The sequence below is a fragment of the Enoplosus armatus genome, chromosome 15 (assembly GCF_043641665.1).
Source record: "Enoplosus armatus isolate fEnoArm2 chromosome 15, fEnoArm2.hap1, whole genome shotgun sequence".
NCBI lineage: Eukaryota > Metazoa > Chordata > Actinopteri > Centrarchiformes > Enoplosidae > Enoplosus > Enoplosus armatus.
The window spans coordinates 13,099,100-13,120,040 of record NC_092194.1 but is presented as its reverse complement, the minus strand read 5'-3'; the positions used below and the strand labels follow the sequence as shown (position 1 = coordinate 13,120,040).

General features: G+C 42.9%; 1 protein-coding gene across 7 annotated transcripts in view; it reads left to right on the top strand.

Annotated features, from left to right (window-relative positions):
- The window catches only part of qkia (QKI, KH domain containing, RNA binding a), a 71,705-nt gene that overhangs the window by 33,119 nt on the left and 17,645 nt on the right, over window positions 1–20,941 (top strand). For all 7 annotated transcript variants that reach the window (XM_070920135.1, XM_070920131.1, XM_070920137.1 and 4 more), the window contains exons 3-4: window positions 5,461–5,577; window positions 13,143–13,286. In XM_070920135.1, the coding sequence (XP_070776236.1) occupies window positions 5,461–5,577; window positions 13,143–13,286 (261 nt within the window). The remainder of the gene's footprint in view (window positions 1–5,460; window positions 5,578–13,142; window positions 13,287–20,941) is intronic.

The following is a 20,941-nucleotide window of genomic DNA, read 5'->3' as shown; positions in this document are numbered from 1 at the left end:
TTTAGGATTATTATTATTACTCATTCTTTTTTTTCTCTTTCTGCTGCTTGCTTATCTAAAAGTTCAGAAACTTTGCTCTATGCTTCCTTCACTCACATCTTCCAAACTTCCAGCCGACATCAATCTTTACGCTTTCCATCTCTCCGTCTTCCCTCCTCTGTATTTCCACCCTGCCTGCAACCCCAAAATAAACCCAAACAGAATTATCAAAGGAGCCATGGATTAGGCGCTAAATGCTGGATGCGCCGAATAGAGAGCTTTGAAGTCTATAGGGCTTTGAGGCGAAAATGTCACCATTGGAATCTAAGTCTAATTTTCCCTCAGCCTCACCTCCTCTGTCCCCCCTGTAGATCATGCAACGCAAACTGCTTTAGGTTAGGCACCTGTCTGCTTCCCCATCTCCATATTCCTTCCCTCCTGTCCTTTAACTGTATGGAAAAGGTATGTAAAGCTGCTGTGTGTTTGTGTGTATGGGTTGTGGGGGATCAGACCACAAAGCGAAGGTAAGTAAGATGGATTAATTGAATGATGGAACATTTCCGTCCAAAGATGAATGAGTGATGAAAGGCAGGCAGCCGGCTGGTGGCTAGGGAGGTTGTGTGTAGTCAAGAGAGAAACATTGATTTGGGCCATGAGAGACCCATGCACTATGGGAGTATTAAAAGATATGCAGAAGAGGAAAGGAAAGATCCTGTGTACTAAGACAAAGAGGAAAAGGAAGCCTGCTCAGTTTCCAAAAGCTATGAATGGATACAGCAAAGAGGAGGCGTGGAAGGAGAAGGGAGGTGTTTTGGCAACCAAGAGCCATGTTCAACTCAGTGCCCTCTGTGAAGCCTCCAAATACTGTAACTTGAAGTGAAATGAGACGGAAGGTATCTTAGGTATGAGGGAAAAAAGGGAGTTTTGCTGTGATAAATGGTTAGCCATTACTCTGGTATGAGCTGTTTCACAATGATATTTGGAAACATTAAGGGAGGGTTAGAATCAAGTGAGTGAGAGGAAGAGTGAAAAGATGGGGAGAGATAGAAAGCAGGGCAGCGATGGCAGTGCCTGGTGTAACCACAGATTCCACCTTGCTTTGATTCATTGCTCTGAATGAACTGTTCCTCATTTCCATAAGCCCAGCGAGGCCGGCTAATAAGTGATTGGTATTCTCCTCTCGGCCTGGCCCCGCTCTACGATAAGCTCTGCGCTCACACAGCCAGAGCCCTCAGCCTCTCATTTCCTGTCTCCCCACCACCACCACCACCACCACCACCACAAACAAACGCCGTCAAAGGCACAATTGTTCTACGTCTCTGAGCATTGTCTGAGGAACTGCTGTTGTTTCCCAGTTGTTCACACAAAAACAAACCACAATGGACATGCACACAAACCCAAGTGACAATCGGCTCTAGGTGCCGAGGGTGTCTGCAGGAGTTCACTCCATACATTGTGGTTTTGCACGCACCCGCGCTCATAAACACATAGTGGCGTAGACGAAGATATGCTCACAACATAACCCGCCTGTGGAGTAGCGATAACTGGGGCTAAACAAAGGCCCTTTAATGTCAGTGTAAGCCCTTGTCCTGAAGGGGGCTTTGTGTGTATGTGTATGTGTAAGTGTGTGTGTGTGTGTGGTTGTCTGTCTGTCTTTCTGTGTTTGCACACGAGCTATGTTTGTATGTACTGTACAAACTGCTTCTCTGTATTTGTCTGAAAAAGTTGGAGAAAACTGAGATAAAATGAGACTGAAACAAAGGAGTGAGGAAAAGAGTTAGTCCACTAAAGGTCCCAGTGTCTCTAATATTCTAATGCTGTAAACGAGCAAAGGAAATAAGAGAGTGTAGCAAAGAGAAAAAGAGACTGCTGGGAGTTTCCAAGTCAGCAAAACACATAGTTTATGCATGTATTCTGTTTCTACCAGATGGGTGCTGGCAGTAGTTCTTGATTAAACAGAGCTGGTAGATATACATGCTTTTTTTTGGTAATTGTTTTGTTCAATGCCAGAATGGCCTATTGCTCTCTATTTCTAGTCATGGAGGGGAATCAGACAGCAGTGGGGAAAATGTAATAAAAATTTCAGCAAATTTCCCTGTCACTAGCCAGACTGCTTCAAGGGCTCGTGGAGGGTGTGTAGCTTTGGAAAACCCGCCAAAAAGCCATGGTGGGTTCCCAGACATGACTTTAAAAAAAACAAAAAATCTCTGTCTGGGGGAGCCAGTGGAGTTGATGTAACAGCAGCAATATAGTAGCTTTTTTTAAAACTAGCTTTTTTTAGTAGGTGCGGAGGAGGCTAGATAGTTTAGCGAGGAGATGAAGAGCGGTTAGTGTATTTGGCAGTGAGGGCACTGTATCCATCCTTCTCCTCTGGCTGTACTGAGTGGAGTTCCTGGCAGGCTCAATGGCCCTGCACCCTTCTGATAACTCACCCGCTTGGCTTTCCATTGTCTCTACATTCCAGTGGCTTAAAATGGAGGTCGCCTTTTATAACAGCATATCAACATCCACGAGAAGAATGTCAAACCTCTCAGTGCAGAGTAGGAAGCCAGGGAGCAGAGAGAGACTTCCACTACAGTTAACACTGAGCTTTATTCCATCACTGAGATGACTTTGGCATCAATTTTATTTACAATGTAGTTGCACTTTTTTTTATTAAGATGAGGCAGTGTTATTTCTTGTTACATTGCCAGATTATGATGCGATGCTTGAAGCAGAAACATAGTCATTTGATGTGTGTTTGCATTGCAAATTTCCTTGATTGATGTGTGTGAATAAAACTTGTGGTAACTGCTTGGCCAGACATGACGCCTGCTCGGTGCCGTGTGCCCGCCCACATGTTTGTGTGAGTTTGTGCAATTGCCTCTGTCATCATTAAAACACATGTGACACTGGTACGGAGGAGGGGTGGCCATAAAACCTGAGCCACACGCATGTAACGGCCTGCCTTAACCCTTGAGTTCCACATCTAAAGTGGGAAAACTGCAAATGTGTTGGCTCAACTTGCTCTCCCCTAGCACTGGAAAAATAAATAAAACGGCCTTTCTCCTTTGCTCTTGTGTCATCATCTCTCTAACCCTTTCTCGCTTTATTTCTCTCAGCTCTCCTCCATCAGGCCCCTGCTCACTCTCGAGTGCAGTTGTCATCAACATATTCATGTCCACAGAGAAACACCTTCCACTGTCAGACGGAGGGTGGTATTAGCAACAAAGTGAGGGCAAAGAATAAAATATTAAATGCTCTTTCTGTTTCATGTTGGGATTTTTTTTAGCGACCACCTCATATTTTGAATCAAATATACTTTTTCCCATTCTCTGGTCTATTTGACATATGGAGCTTGCTCTGTAATTCGTCTACTCTATGTATTTAATATATTCATGGTGTGTAAATCTGTTGAGATTTGGACTGATGGAAGATATTGTAGCCTGTTAGGCTAGTGGGCACTGTCACATGTCCTATCTGCGTGGAACCAGACATATAAATATCGAAACTTTTTAAACCTTGTAGGTGCATTTTGTGTGTGCCAAATGACAGCTAGCATTTTTCAAATATGGCACTGCAGTTGCTAGCAGGGTAGGCAGTATAACAACACCCAGGACATTGTCACTGTAGCTTCCGTATGATAGGTTAGAGGCGGTGTGTGTTTTTATGTGTTGTGTTGGCGTACCAAAGCTCCACCATAATGCCCAGAGCTTGGGGTTCACCCTTGTCTGCAGCGGGTACTGTGATGCAGACAGACAGCTCTCTCCTGTGCTCCTTGAGGCTGTGTGCGTGTTTTGTGTGTGTGTGTGTTTACGTACTAGTCAGAAGCAGGCCACCGTGCATCGTTGGTGGCTGACCTCTGAGGACAGGTGCCCCTACATCCTTCAGTCGGAGCACACACTCTCACAAATAGCCCCTGCACCACTTTCCTTGAATTCGAGTTTACCAAACAGACAGTTGCCTTGTGACGGAGAAACACACGCATAAATTCTGTGTAGCTGCATGCTATGATCATCCGCAGGGACTTTAGCATCTCAGGGTGTGTCTTTCCTGCCTGAGACAGACAACGGTTGCAGGCAAGCCCAGCGACAGGGACAGAGAAAACAACAGCCTGGAGGTTTTGACTGTCCTCACCAGTGTTTGTTTATGTAGTTTAGGGGAAATACACCAACATTGCGTTAAATTTGTAATCCCTCTGTAATTAAATGTGACTTCTCTGATGGCCTTTTGGATTTTGCTGAGGCATTGGTGCGGTGAAGTGCATAAGCAGATGTGACTGCGTTTAAGAATTTAATGCTGCACTGTCACGGCTCATTGTAACAGTTCAAGAGATGAACAGTTGTGCTTCTCATTGTCAAGCAAAGCTCTCCACTATGCCAGTGAGCATTTGAATATTTCAGTTTTGGAAATTTTGCTTGAGTAAAAATATCCCATTTTAATAGTGTCAGTGTCGGAGATCTCTTACCCATCATCCTCTCCCCCAGCCGCTGTGCGCACTGTTGAAACACGGGTGGTTTGTTTACCTCTTGATGCGTCACTGTGCTCACCCTCTCCCCAGCTCTCCTCCTTTCCTTCTGTTTTTATTTTGGCTGAAAATTGTATTGGATTATTTCAACACATTTTCCCTTTATCCCGTTGGAAGCCAGTTTCAAGTGGAGAGGATTACGTCGTTAAATACGTTTCCTTTTGGTACAAAGCTCCAAAGCCACACACCAGTGAAAGGGGGGCTTGATAAGAAAATTGTGTCAAGTACACTACCTCACCTCACCACACATCTCACCTCCCCCTCAACACCGTCTCCATTCCATTCTCCCCTTGTTTCCTACCCACCATTCCCACCCAGTCTAATTATACCAATACTTTGACATCTAGTGGAGGTGATAAATTGGGGGCAAGCCACCTCTGCTCTGGCTAGATATCAAGCCAAGAAAAACTGCAAAATTTGTTAAAACCAAAACAAAGTGTTTTGAAATTAATCTTTTAGGAAGCCTGGTTAACATTTGAACGTCTTCCTTGGTAATATTTTTAAACTCACTTCTTCTCTCCAGTAGGGCTGCCACCATAGTGAGGAGGGAAAAAACCCAAAATGTAGCTAGTTTAGCATTGTTGCAGGAGAAATCATGGCTGACATGGGGCCACCATCTCAGATGTAGTAGATGTGGTGTGGTGTGTATGTAGTCGTGGCAGCCGAGCCTGATGTCATGCTCTCTAGAAGCTCATGGAAAGTGGGATCTCTGTCTCTGTCTCTGTCTCTGTGTGTGTGTGTGTGTGTGTGTGTGTGTGTGTGTGTGTGTGTGTGGGTGAATTCAAGATGACCCCTTGAATTCAGCCCCCCTTTTTATTGATAGATTTTCATTTCTTATTAAGTCTTTCTCCATTGTGGTATGATTTCATATTCTTACGTCCTGATGTAAAGGAAATTTAAATGTCGTAATCTTTCACATTATGTTCACCCATAGACTGACCAATTTATTTCTCTCTCTCTCTGTGTATCTGCAGTACAACTTTGTGGGGAGAATCCTTGGCCCTCGGGGACTCACAGCCAAACAGTTGGAAGCAGAGACGGGTTGCAAAATCATGGTGCGAGGAAAGAGCTCCATGAGAGACAAAAAGAAGGTAAGCTCATCAGCATGGCAGTGAGCCCAGTGTGCTTAATGTGTTTAATCTCTTGATAACAATGTTACTCATTAGATACCACTCACACAACACTACATTTATTTTTCCAAACCAGAACACACTAAAGCTCACATCTTTCTTTCTCCACAAGGATTATCCTTTGTCTTGAGATACTACACCATAATGTGAAACTACCTGGGACTGCTGTCGCACAAAAACATCCCACTAGCGCTGTAGAAACATGAGGCAGACACACGCTCAGTTGATGCCTGGTGGCTGCATTCTGACATCTGATAGGGCTGTTTGCAAAACGCTGTGCAGTGGAAAGTACAGAAGGCAGTAGTAAAGAAGACGTCTAAGGCCAGGAGCAGCCTCTATTTCTGGACCTACTGAGCTAAGGTTGGAGACATAAAAGGCTAATGTTGTGTGCCTATATATTCTGAGACCCAAGGGGTGAACTGGTGCAAAAACGTTTTTTGGTTTTTCTACCTGCAAATTCTACATTTGCACAAACACACCATTTGAAAGTCCAGACTGACTGAACATTTCAAAGTAATGCTGATGAAAGTCAGATCATGTTTGGTTGTCTTGTATTGCACTACTGCCAGGTCAACCATGCAGTGGTTTGTCTTTTAACTTTACAAAGTGACTCATGGTATATTCCCGCTGCCTACATATTGAATTTCATACAATTCAGCCAAAGCAGATGATTAAACAGTGAAAACACTCTTTGAATGCTACAACAACTTGCATGCATCCCCAAGGGGTTCCAAAGTGTGTCAGATCAGATTTGGTGTTGTACTTTGAAGTTACTGTGAGGACAAATTGACAGTTTTGAAAATTGTGGTATTTCAAGCATCTGTGCATGTTTTGCCCATGGGCTTCAGCTGTGCTATAATGGCTGCTTTTAGCTGTTTTTCTTGTTTTTTTACTTATTAGTTGAGTGACACCTTTTGGAGTTCCATCTTTGTTTTTAAATCTCTTTTTGCCTGTACGTCCCAGTTGCTCCAATTTGCCAGGCAGTGTTGCTATATTCCAATTCATTTACATAAGTCAGAAGAAGTGTATTTCGTACGGGAATCACCTCCTCTACACACAGCCTCTCACGCACTCAGTCCACAGTGCATCGTAACAGAAATAGGGTTAATACACACATATACATACACATATTTTCAGTTGAGTCATAATCGTAGAAGCTCCAGTTTGCTGCAGGGCCAACGTTTTCTTCCCTCTTTCTCTTTTTTTTTGGCTACTCCATTCGTATTTTAATTTCTATCTCTTCTTCTCATTTCCCTTGGAGTGTGTTCATTATCACAGAACAAGATGAAGGCACTCTGCTATGGTTCTTCCTTTGGAATTAGATCCAAAAGTAGTTAAATGGGAGTGAACACACTCGAGCGTGTGCAAATTCACACACACACACCCTTTAGAAGTTCATCTTAGCTCATTACATGAATCTATGATTTACTCCATAATCTCTTACCATCTTAAAACTTAATGGCGTTTGTTTGGACAGAACCTGTCAAAGGCCCTGCGCAATTACTACACTAACAAAGGCCCAATAGAGTTAAACATTTATACAAAAATATAGACAAGCACAATCATTTCTTTACTCAGTGTTTTGATATGGGATTAAGTAAGGGAATAACCCAATATTTAAAATGTTTCAAAGATAGTCCTGGCTGCAACTCCAGTTCTTGTTTTTAGTATGTATGGACAGTTTTTTTGCAGACATCTTTATAATTAAAATGTTGTGTCAGCCTTCTACACAAGGCCTTTTCTTAATTGTCCTCCATTAAAATTATATATTCCTTCCTCGCTACCTTTCTGTCCCCTGCCTTAGACGACAGTGGTGTCTGGTTTAGATATTTACAGTTAAGCAGGGGAAAATATAATGAAATAAAACACCCAATGGTCTGCCAGTTCTTACATCCTTCTCTGCCTCCACTGTCAATAAATCACAAGAATTACTATCAGGTTAGCTCACTTTACCCCAAAATCTTTTGGATGGCCCAGGTGTGTCATAACCGCGGCTCGGCCCCAGACCAAGCCTCAGCCGTAGCCTCCAGTCACTGCATCCTCAACCTCAGTATTTTCAGCTTGATGCCCTGTGGCAGCAGAGGAAGCCGCGGGAGCAGCTTAGCCAGTGTGTTTATTCAGGATCCATTAGCGGCAGCGTTTTTATGCTCTCAATAATTCAGCTGGTTGCTCCCTCTTGGGCCGCACTGCCTGGCGGGGAGTCGGCTCACTGGAGCTATGCAGTGGGAGAGAGTCAAGCAGAGACTGAGGGAGAGAGAGCAGAGTAAAATGAAGAACAATGGCGAGAGAAGAAAAGCAGATCAAGTAGAAAATGAGGAGGAAAGAAGCAGGTGAAGAGAAAAATGTGGTACTTTACTCTCTGATTAAACAAGCCAAATATAATGTGTATAATTAGGGATGTCCTGATCACCTTTTTTTTCTCTTTGTTTCCTACATAATACAGCTTATATTGCACACTTAGCCTACACTTACCCTGTATTACAGGTTTCCTTTGATTGTTTCCTATAATATTTTGTGTGAAAATAATTTAGACTGCTGGGATTTAATTCTACCCACAAGAGTGCCGTCAGTGAATACTGCATGTTTGTATTTTCTCATGGAGGGTTTTTTATTCTAGATTTTCTGATCTATTTTTATTCTAGTATTATATACCTATTTAGCTTAGAATATGTAGAGAGAAACCAGCAGAAATATGATATTTATATACTATTTATTTATTTATTCATATGGCAGTCATCATCATAGTATGAAAATGGTGAAAGCACTAAACCCACCTGTGTATGTGTGTGGCGGTACTTGATGTTCAGATCAAATAATGGGAGAGGATAATAACCTGTCCCAAGACTGCACTTCACACTCGGATCAAACAAGACCAAATATAAGGTGTCGGTGAGAGTGACTAAGTGCAAGTACATTCCTGTAACCTCTCTGGATAGAGACTTTTGGTCATCCTGTTTTTTGACACATTTGTTGGGCATGATGGATCACACACTAATTCCATAGAGAGCACTTCTTTTAAGGTGTTTATGACACCACTACACTCAACCCTCTTCCTGTCTCTTGTATTTGGGGGGCCTTTTCTTAGTTTGTTGTTAAATCTTGTAAAGTCTATCGATACTGCCCAAAGGGATGCAGCTTGTATGCAATGTCTTTTTTGATGATTATTGTCTAAACAGTTGGAAGGAGAAAGGACTCCTGCTGGAGCCTTATTCCAATCAAACTTTCATCTAATGTGGCAGCCTGTGTCCCCCTGGTTTTCACTCTTACAGTCATGCTTAATGCAAAACAACAGCAGGAACAAAAGAAATTAAATTACTGGTACAGAACGTTATATCGATCATTGCACAAGTAGGATAGGGATTTCCCTCCAATTTGAAAAAACAATTCCCTAAATCTATTTTGGCTACCACACAATGTGAGGTTACATTTAGCACTACAGACAGCTGTTTTAGTTTGAGCCACACTAAGTGTCCTTTCAGACTTGGACTTTGAGAAATGCTCTATATCAAATTAATTTCCTTTGATTTGTTTTTCCGCTGATGGTCCCGACACATAATAGCTAAAATTGTGGTATCAGCACAGTTACTGGCAGAACGGAATAGGCCTCAGGCTTGGACCTTCAACCCCTGCCAGCCAATAGACAGTGCCACAGCACAGCTCCCACATTTTATTGCTTCAGAACTATTGTGTGACATTGGCAATCAATAAGTTTCACTTGATTGGCCTGTTGGCGTTGCAACAAGCCCACTTGATTTGTTTTGTTTTAAGCTTAAGCCTTTTTTTCCCTCACCTCCTAGTTTCTGATTACTTGACCCAGTGCAGCTGAAAGCTTGTTTCTTTTTTATTAAGAGTTTACAGGGAACTATTATGTTGATGAGAGAAGCAGAGCAATGTCCAGGTGTTACTTTTGGCGCCTTGGGGATTATTGGCTGGAAATGGCTTTGAGAGAAGGCAATGGTTCAGGACAAATGGATGGCAAATAGCACGAGGTGTAGCGGCCCCTGCAACATGGTTTACTGGAGCTATCATTTATATCATCTCTTGAGGTGTGTTTTTTTTCTACACAGAGGCAATTCGTGACATTTAGGTGACCTGTTCCGGATTGCCCTCTGTTGTCCTCAATCTTTGTCCTTTTTAGATTTATACATTTCATATAGTGTTATTTTATAAAAAGAAATCTAACACAAAGCAATCATTGGGAATAGACCAAAATCATCAAGCACTAATAAGTCGTGCTTTATTTCCATTCTCGACCCATTCTTTATTGAATCTTTTGGTATTTGAAGGCAATCTGTGTTACTTGAAAAGTCAAGTACTTGTGAAGAATTTTAGAAAGTTGTGATTTGTTTTATTTAATATTTTATTTGATACTTCATCATTATCATACGTCTACAGCCCTGCCTGCCTTCTCTTGTCTTTCCATGTCCCTGCAGCTCCCCACTGCACTTGTTTGGCCCGCTGGCGTTTAGCCTCAGTTGCATTGACCCCAGTTGAGAACGTCCTTTAGGATCAAAGGAGAAGGGACTGTTCAGACTGGGAGAGGCCAAGTTGAAACAGTGCAAATAGTTTCTTTTATGAGTGTTAAAGTGCAACATTGCCAGGGAAAAATAGTGGCGCCACATAGTCCAAAATCCTATTGAGGCAGCAGTGTGGTATATTAAGTACGACTGACCTTCAGCCACAACACCAAGGATTGAAAGCTTTGTAAGTGCAAATGGGCAACCTGTTATGTGTCCTTGAGCAATGCCCTAAATCGCTTCCAGCTTCAGGGGGTAAACCTGAACTTGCAGTGTAAGAAGGGGGCAGACGAAATGATAAAGCAACATGCAAACAACCAGACTGAACTGCCACTCATGTTTTTTTTTAGTACCACCTAAAAAAGGGAGGGGAGGGTCGGAAGAAAATATGGTGTCTTCCATGTTGAGATTGAGGCCTTAAAGTTTATTGGGCTCAAGCTGAGAGGTGTGAAAGCCAGCAGGCAAACAGGTGCTGTACAGACGATAGAAGTCAGGCAACATAACTGACAAGAAGTCTTTCCCTCTGATCCTATTCTTAGATGTTGTTTCTAGATGCAGTGTCCGTGCTATTTATTCATGCTACATATTTTGCCAAAACCGATTACTCCCTGGAATGTGGTTATTGCCATGGCATTTGATGTCAGCCAGCGTGGACATTCTCTTCAAAGGCCTTCCCAGTATTCCCTTCAGCGCTCGCCTCACCTCCCCTCTTTTCTCACTCTCCCACCCTGCCTCCCCCTCCACCCTTCCTCGTGTTTGTCATGCTGTCACTTTCTCTCAGAGGGCACACAGTGACCTTGTTCACAGGCAGTCGTGTGTGTGTGTGTGTGTGTGTGTGTGTGTGTGTGTGTGTGTGTGTGTGTGTGTGTGTGTGTGTGTGTGTGTGTGTGTGTGTGTGTGTGTGTGTGTGTGTGTGTGTGTGTGTGTGTGTGTGTACTGATTTCTCTTTTCCCAGATCTCTTTGACCACGATTCTAACCAAATCAGAATCTGCCAGTGTTTGCATGCACGCACACATATACACAGTTATCTGATTGACTTGTTAGGTCTAACTTAAGTAACAATCTATCAATAAATGTCCATTTATATATCTACCATGTACTTTCATACAGTGTCCTGCATACAGAGGCAGCCCTTGTGGCCTGTCCGTCTGTGTCCCCTCTACAAAATGCTGAGTCACCTTCTAGTCCCCATGTCCCCTAATAGGCCATAAGCAAACAGCCATGGTGAAATAATGGCCTGACTGCTAAAAGTAGGCCCTCCCCCCCTGTGTGGAAAAGGGGAAAACGAGAGTGGAATATTGAACTTTTTTTCTGTGTGTGTGTGTGTTGTAAAGAGCAGTGCCATGGCAACAGGTCTCTGTGGAGTAGAAAGCAGGTGGGTGGCACTCAGCTCAAGCTCTAAGCATTGTGTGTATGTGTGCGTGCTCCCTCTCACTTTGTGGTGGTCGTGGAGTGTATTGAAATCATGTCAGGTGGACCCCTGCAGAGCACCGCAATGCATTGTTTGTAATTAGACACCCTCACAGTGGCTCCCGACTCACAAATGAGCAGTGATCTGAAGTTGAGGTGGTTTGAGACTCTGACCTCCCGCAATTCTGGTTTGAAATAGTTTTTAGTTACATTCCTTTGGACATTTCTGTTTTGTCTTCACAAAATCAGTGAAGTGTTAACATTATAAAAACATTATAATTAGAGCTGCAATGATTAATCGCTTAGTCGATCGAAAGAAATTAATTGCCAACTATTTTGATAAGCAATTAATCGTTTCAGTCATTTTTCAAGCAAAATGTCAAACATTTGCTGGTTCCAGCTTCTTAAATGTAAGGATTTGCTGCTTTTCTTCGTCATTTATGATAGCAAATAAAGAGTCTTTGGGTTTTTCTGTTGGTTGGACAAAAGAAGTGGGTTCTGGTAAATTGTGATGTGCATTTTTTTTTCACACTGATTAATCATTCATAATCTGAAGATTAATCAATAATGAATATTTTTAATGTGGTGTCACACATTAAAGAATCTGAGGTTGTGTCTTTTTCAGACAACCTACACCTCAACTCCTCACCTCAGGGGGAAGTAGTCGGCTTTCAAACCGCTGGCTTTCATGGTTGTACAGTGACATGCGATACAACCTCAAAAGCTTTTTAGAGCGCTCTGTGTCTGCTCGCTGCAAATACTGTCAGCGGGGCAACTAGAAGAAAGAGGAAAGTAGCTCTGCTAAATGGAGAAGCGTGTTTAAGAAAAAAAAAAAAAACATCTGCAAATGTAAGGCTACTCCATATTTGTCTCTACATATCCCATTTTACCTTTTCACAGACACACCTGTAAAACGTTGTGCACCATTTCCCAACCTCAGCCTTCCCAATTCAAATCGTGAAACGGCTTCCTATTTAACCGTGTTGAAAGGCTATCGAGCAGTGGTGTTGGTTTTGAATACAGCCCGTTTTGCTTTTCAGGTACTGCTAGTGCTACAATTTGCTGCCCTCTGAGTGCTTTGGCGCTGCCTTTTCAGGAGGGAAAACGACTCCCTCAGAGAGCTATTGTTAACCGGACAGCATTGTCCAAGCAAACACAAGTCAGAGACAGAGGCACACGCTTGTACACCTTCACACACAATCCTGCGGCACTTCGAACTATATCCATGTATTATAATTGCATTTGTGCTAGATAAGTTGGTGTGGCTTAAAAAATCCCCATCCGTCTCTCTCTCTGATGTCTCCACCCATCCATCTTTCACTGATATTAATTGCTGCAGGGCTAGCTGTCGTCTTTGTCTCTGTGAAGCGAGGGATCTATTAAAGAAGGGTGTCCTTTCAAAGTTAAAGCTAAATAGCTGACTAAAGGGCCGCTCCTGTCATCCTGCTTCTCTTCACAGGGCCCCGTTGTCCTCTGTGTATGCCTGCCTCTCGCCTCCGCTTCCTCTGATATGCTGTGTTACTGCACTTGTGCTCCAACACACCCACACTGTCACATTCACTTACCATCTCTCTCGCTCTCCTTCTATCTCTGTCCAGGAGGAGCAGAACAGAGGGAAGCCAAACTGGGAACACCTAAACGAAGACCTTCATGTCCTGATCACAGTGGAAGATTCACAGGCCAGAGCTGAGATGAAGATGAGGAGAGCAGTGGAGGAGGTCAAGAAGCTCCTCGTACCTGCTGTGAGTACATACCACACACATCACGCACACAGTGGTAGCTGCTTATGGCCTAATAAGTTATTCAATGCTCTCACAAGTAATGTTATTTTAGTTTCCAAGGAAGCTGACACAAAGAACATTAAAGCTTTGATTTAGTAGTGCTGAGAGAGGCCTTTCCATGTTCAACTATCTTAGTCCAAACAACAGCACAATGGGGTTACATATGGCACACCACCTCTATCCCACTGTTAGCATCCTGTTTACTTCCATATATAGACTAGGGGAACAGGTTGGCCGTACCCCCAGCGGAGTGGAAAAACATAGCTAGCTGCACACACCTCCTGTGACTGCCACATTTCATCTCCGCTTCCCCTCCGCCCTAACTTCCTCATACCGTGCACCACTGGTGATGGCTGCTGGTAGGTTTTTGGCATATAATGTGTATTTTTCCTGTTAACTGTGGTGACCAGGTGGGCATGGCAGCTGAAGGCCCAGGTTTGCCATCAGGTGGCAATGCACAGGGCTTGGTGGTCTGTGAAAATGGGGCAAGCCAATGCCAGGCACGCAGTGTTGTTAAGCTGCTTTTCATTATGCACTTAATCCCGTAAATGCAGAATTATGTTTACATGTGTGCTTGATTTACATTCTTTCACATTGGGAGAAACTAATGCAGCGAGGACGATGTTTGCCCTAGATATAGCTACACAATTTATCAGCTTATTATAATTTTTCAGAAGCAGAATTATGATGCTTTCTGCAACCACGGGGCAAGTGAGCCCCCTTGTTATGAACAAATACACAAAGAGTAGAATGGGGCAGGAAGACTAAACAAGAAATTGTGGAATGATAGACATCTATATCCACACAGTTTAATCTGAAGACATGCCTGAAAAGGATCAACGGTATCTGATCATATGAAAATGCAGGCTAACTTTGTTATGGCTCTATCTAAAGCCATGAACTGTAACTTTTTGTTCAGCTCGTCTGTCGGTTATGGATGTAAGGTCAGACACGAGGTGCCATCATGCCTGGGTCTCCTGTCTAGTATGATTGTTGGTCCCCGTCTCGAGGCCTCAGCCCAGCCTGACAATGTGGAAAGCGGCTCAATTCATGTCCTCTTGTTTAAGGATTGCCTGTCTCTATTCAGCCTGCCTGTCACTTCTTTAGGCACTTGATTTTGTTTCTGAGTGTTTCAGATTTCCACAGCCTGTATGTACACAGAGGATGTTGACACACTTTCACATGCACACGCGCACAAATATCTGCGTGCACACACAAACTTGAGGATGAAGCCATCTCTGGAAGCGGCAATGTTCTAAAGAGTGATGCAGAATGAGTCACTGTTAACATACACGTGTAGACACATACACAACAAAACCCCTTTTGGCGTCCTTTTTAAGTCAATGACAGCTCTCTGCAGCTTACACTCATCTTAATGGAGTGCCACAAAAATAGCTTTCCTCACTTTTCTAGAAATCTCTGCGCATTGTGCACCCTGACAAGAGCATTAAAGATGGTCTGGTGATTCAAGACCTGAACCATTTATTGGGTTAAGGAGAAGCTCTCCTTTTTTATTTCTCAAACGCAAGAAAGCAGCTTTGAGCTCTTTTGAGACACTAATGAAATCTTGCTCATAAAAAGTTTCACTCTGCCCTTAATTCAAATAAGAGTTTTATAAAGCTTATTAATGACCCATAGCAGTCCACCAGAGGCAATTTTTCCTTCAAGCAAGGCATCTTTGTTCATTTAAATGTAATGAAAAGATCCTTCCATTAGATAGACATTGTGTGTTGTGTGTTCATCTGAGCCTCTCAAATTCACCTTTAAATGCTTTGATTCTTGAAGCATAAAATGTCCCTGCCTTGTTTTGAAATATAATAATATCAAAGGCACATTTGTCTGCTCTGTTTATATATATTCCAAATATTAAAGCTTATTACCACAAAGTATATTTTCAATTAATATTTGCATTTGAACATATTTTTTCGGTGCTTGCATCAATACCTGATTATTTCATATTGATTAGAGAAGGTAATGCTTAAATGGCCTGACGCTGGCCTAGAGTATGACCGATTTAAATGTCAATAGAACGTAGTTTCAGTAAGTGTCCGGTTGTCCTGTCCCTTAATGTTGGGTTGGTGCATTATCTATCCATGAACCCCTTAGTGCTCTATATTTTCTTCATGTTATTGCGTGCATGTGCATGCACACGTCATGAGTGTGTTGGCAGTAGGGCTGGCTGGCTGGCAGTAATGCCCTTTATCATGCTAAACTAGATTGGATTTAAGTATGGACACGCTGGGTACGCACTGTTCTAATGAAGGGCATCTTTTCCACATTTGGCAGCGTAAAATCGCCTTTATTAAATCGCACAGGAAACTAAATGAGGTCATGCTTTTTATTCCCTTTAAAGGAACATGCTTTGTTTGTCATTGAAGAGGACCCAGCTGCAGAAGTGAAACAAAGAGGAAGAATAGAGTGAAAACCAAAAGGTTGTTTTGTCTGCAAACCTTGTGTTAAATTGACGTTAAAGGCTTTGTAATGATAGTTTTGTTTCTAAATAATCTCATAATTGACTCACTTGGGATTAGGTGCCAGGATGTCTGGCGTTGAAAAACCTGTTCTTAACCAACTAAACTCTGTGATGTCACAGTCAGGCTTATAGTGTTTATGTGGTGAGAGAATTGCATCGTATATAGAATATTGTTTAGCAATAATGTTTTTAATTTGATCATTGAAGGATGTACTTTGTTTTGAAGATTTGTTCAAAGTCACTAAACTAACTTCCTGCATTTTACAATAACGTGTACTTACAAGTTGTGGGACCTACCAAAGTGTAACTTTACATACGTTTTGTCCATGTCTCAATCTTTATCATCAACATTTCAGTGGTTGACATGGTAGCTGAGCAAATATTGAATATCAACGTATAACGCCCTGTCAATGGCTGCTACTCACTCAGAGATTGACTGACAGTTGGAAGAGGGTACTGGCGTGGAAGAGGGTACTGGTGGGAAGTATTGAAGGTTCACACTTGTTCCTCTTGGCCCTTGGTAGCACTCTTCTGCTCCCTAGTTCTGTGAACTCTTCAACTCTCCATGAACTGGGAGCAGGGGAACATCGGCAAGATGAGAGAGACACAGGGAGTGAGAGAGAGAGAGAGGGAGATCGGTGGGAGAGCTTGATTGAGCTACTCTTTCAAGTGTGGATTTACTCCACTGATCCTGCCCTAGTACACACACACAATAGCACACACTCATACACATGCACATGGATACGCATGCCCAGAAAAATACTTCCACATGCATGCACGTACACACACATACACCCTAACTAAAATGCTCCGCTCATCCCTTGAGTCCTTGGTTAAGGCCCTCAAACGGAGCCGGCAGCAGAGCCCTACTGCACTTTAGGTAACCTCTACACAGATACTTGCAAAGCTGTATGCATAAACCCTGACTGGCCCATTCCACTTCCCCTTTCTGCCCCTAGAAGGGCTGGAGAGCAATAATGATTGACCTACAGGCAAGTATTGTCCTGTGATTTACAGCAGGCCCTGGGCAATTGTGAGAGAGACTGAAAACCTGACTTGTGTATATTCCATGATATGTAGAATGACATTGCCATCCCAAATAAGAATCTGCTCTCAGCTGACTTGTTTAAACAGACACATGCTTAAGTTCAAATCCATCTGAATTACAGCCATATGTTGTTAATGATTTCCTGAGTTGTACTCCCCAAGTCAAACAAAGCTTGGATGGCAAAACATGAATTTCTTGTTCTGTTGTGTAATACGACTTGGCCTGGCAAGTGTATGCACATGGGGTGCCACAGATCCATACGACTTTGTATCAAGCTGGTCTTTGGCTTTAAAGCAGTTTTAGTGTAATCCTCATTGAAAGGCCAAACATGTAACATGGAATACAGCAGAGACACAGACCTTTGATTGGATAAATAATCCCAAAATCACTGCTGTGCTCCTTGATATGGTTTGAAACATTTAAGCATTTTGCACCCTTTGCCCACACCCCTTTTTTAAATTGTCAAAGCAGGATGTGGCCACAGGTAAAACATTTCTTAATGTCTCCCCACAAGCCGTGCAGCAGCAGTCGTCTCTGAGTGATGTAGTGTTGATTTACTTTTTAATCGCTAATAATTATGTTAGTCGAGATGCATTAAAATGAAATTTAATTAATTTGAAATTCATTTAAAAGCACAGAATGTTATACGGAGTGTGGGAGTGGTGGAGAAAGGAATGGGGCAAGAGAGAAACAGCAGGGTATCTCTTACATTTTAGTAGATTTTTGGGCTCTGAACTCGACAAGCTTCTTCCTGTACTGGTTAACAGGCATAACGACAATTAAATTAAACTACACCATCCTTGCCGACCCTGTATGCTTTTTACACACCGGGTTAAAGGTGTTCTTGGTCGGTCTATGGTGTCATGTGTAGGTGACCAGCAGCGATGTGATCATTCATTATGACAGCTTATTTAGATCTATCTCAGATCTCTTTCTGCAGGAAGGCGTTGGCAGATTTGACGATAGATGGGTGGCGCTGAGCTTGTTTGTGTCCGTACGCACATTTGGCTCTGTTTGGCTGTATTTCTGTTTTTGTGTGTCTATTTGTGTATTTATGCACACATGTGCTCATTTCTGTGTGTGTGTGATTGACAGGTGTGTGCACTGGACATTGTTAGGGATAAAATAAATTCTCATTGGTCCCTTCAGGTCACAGCCCTGTTTGAAGGGCTTATGGGAAAATGACAGACAGGCAAGGCAATTGGACAAGGCCATCTGGGACCAGACAAAGGCCTTGTCCTTAAGTAACCCTGAGTGCTTTCACCTCAAGACAACTTTTCCTATTAGATATTAAGAGTGCTAGAAACGTCTTTGTGTAAACATTTTAGTTTTAGGTACGTGTGCTGAATCTCTCCCAATTTAAGTTGGATGTAGTGTTTCTTTTGGGGATAAATTAAGGAGTCCATACAATTTTGCTGAACTTGGTACACACTAGTCAGGTTTGGACAGTAGCATCGTATTCTGTCATAGGATTACAGTACATATTCATGCTTTGTGGGCTTTGTTTAGAGGTCCCTTGAGCCATTCTGCTTTTCTCTTTTTCTAGCATTTGTTGTAGGCAATAATTCTAGTGTGATAGAATTGTCAGGGCGCAATGGCTTTGCATTATTTTCAGTTACAATGTTGCTGATCTAGAAAAAGAAGTTTATAATTCTGTTGCATTCAACTAAAAATCCCAAACAGGCCAGATCCTAAAATGTAAACGTAAACATGTTACCCTGGAATCAACCCCCCAGTACAGCACCTCCATGTTTTCTGAGAGATAAAATTGTTATGCTCTGTAGTGATAAACCAGCTACGTACAGAATATTTATACTGATGAAAAGTTTATTCTTTTGTGAGTATTATTTGATCCACAGGAACTGATTTCATAAGATCTTAAAGAGGAGGTTCTTGTAGGGACAATCCTGTACAAGTTCTAGCGAGAACTGAAGCCACATCATGCTACTTAAGTTATGTGAGATAGTCCAATAAAGGAAGCTCCAGACAATGCTATCTACACTGCTCTACATTTGATTCAGTGCAGTGACGGCAGGCACCCGCCACAAGGTACCTACAGTACATTAAAAGAGGTAACAGGCCACACACACACACACACACACACACACGCACACACACACAGAACCCGAGAAGCCGTGGAAAGGTTAGGTTTGAAGGGAGAACAGCACACAGAGAAAAGAAAGAGCTGGTTGGCACAGAGGCACTTTGGCCCTGGAGAGCCAAGTGCACGTCTCCCTGAATGAAACTGTCATTTCCGAGAACAAAGAACAGCCTGGGCAGACCAGCGGCCTCGAGCACTGCTTTCCATTTGCAACACGGTGGGAACCCAGTCCTGCTCTCTTGCTCCAGCTTACTGCTCCCTGTTGTGCTCCACCCCCCCCCACCCCCCTTCCTTCTCTTGCCCCTCTTTGAAAGTTCTATTTTTAGTTTTTTTTTTCACTATGTAGTTCTAGTCCACATTATGGAAATTATTTCATTGCTCCACTTTTCTTCTTTCAAAATTTTTATGAATGCCTTGGCAGTGGAAAACAAAGTTAGAGCTTGCCATCCGTTGCCATGTTTGGTTCACCAATCTCATTGTAGTCCTTCTAGGCCAAGACGTTTCTCTTTTGGGCAAACCGGTATGCTCGCCCCTTTGTTCATATTCCTGTCTCTTGCTCCTCTGAGCCTTCTGTCGCTTCTCATCTCCCTGTCTGTTTCCTCTCGTCTCTCTCTCTGCTACGGACCACCTTTGAGGAAGAACATAGAGTAGATGGTGTTTTTGTAAAAGCCAGACAGATGGACCTTAATGGACGCCAAGTTTGGCGATCTGCGGGGTGTTGTGTCTGTACTCGGCAGTATGCATCCGGCTTGGCAGAGTGCTACAATGGCAGCACCATCAGAACCACTCAGACAGGACAGGCACAGAAGATGATGCAAAACAAGCAGAGCTAGATTTAAACAGTGGAAGTCTGTGTACTGACTTTGCAATCAATAAACACCTCTTTTTGTTTTTCTTTCTCTCTTTCTAGCTCTCTCCTTCTCTCTCTCTCTCTGTCAGCGGTGTCTGACAAATGAGTACAAAACACCATCTGGCTGCATCCATCCATGTGTGCCTCTCCAATTAATGATGTTTATTCTCTGTTAGGCCTACCTATCACTACCATTCTCCTCTTATTTGCTCTTAATTTACACCCTCCACCCTCACACCCTCTGTCTTGCATGATATTCAGCCATATCCATAAGAACAGAAGCTCACATTTCTCATAGGGTCTGATTGGTTGGCTTGGGTGGTGTGTGCCTTTGACTGTGCTTGATGCACATTATGTTAGTTACTAAAGGCAATAATAAAACAAAATTTTGTGCTCATAGTATGGGAGTAACAGCTGAGGTGTGATGAAACTAGTTTGTGTAATTCTATCATCCATGGACATCTTTGATTGCCCCATACCGTCGCCTGTAACCTTGCTGCAAGGTCTGCAGTACAGGTGCAAAGGTGGTGACAGACACACACACACACACACACACACCACACTGAATGATAAAGACTGCAATATCTGTTCTTGTCCCATGTACTGGACGTTTGTGCGCATGTAAATGTTATCTCACTATGCCAGCCAGCTCAAGTAGTCTTGAAGGCATTGCAGGCAGGCGGGCAGTAGGTAGATAGTTTTAGTCAACCTGGCAGCCTCTCTGTCCCTGTAGGCTGTTATTACCTTCATCAGGCTAATGAAGGAGTTGGATTGGATCATATTAACCTCCTGATCTCCACCTCCCAGGACACCACAGTTACAACGTGCTGGACTGCACTGTTCACTGCTCTCATTATGTGTGTGTGTGTGTGTGTGTGTGTGTGTGTGTGTGTGTGTGTGTGTGTGTGTGTGTGTGTGTGTGTGTGTGTGTGTGTGTGTGTGTGTGTGTGTGTGTGTGAGAGAGAGAGAGCCCAACCCACCTGCACGTAGACACTGCATCTCCCACATGAATGTTAATCATCTTTTTAATTGGCTTCCTTGACTTAGTGACCTCTACTTGAGATGGCAAGACTGCATCACTGTGCTCCTCCTTCAATGCTGTTGTGCTGTTTTCTTACTTTGACTGCAGTGTGTGTGTGTGTGT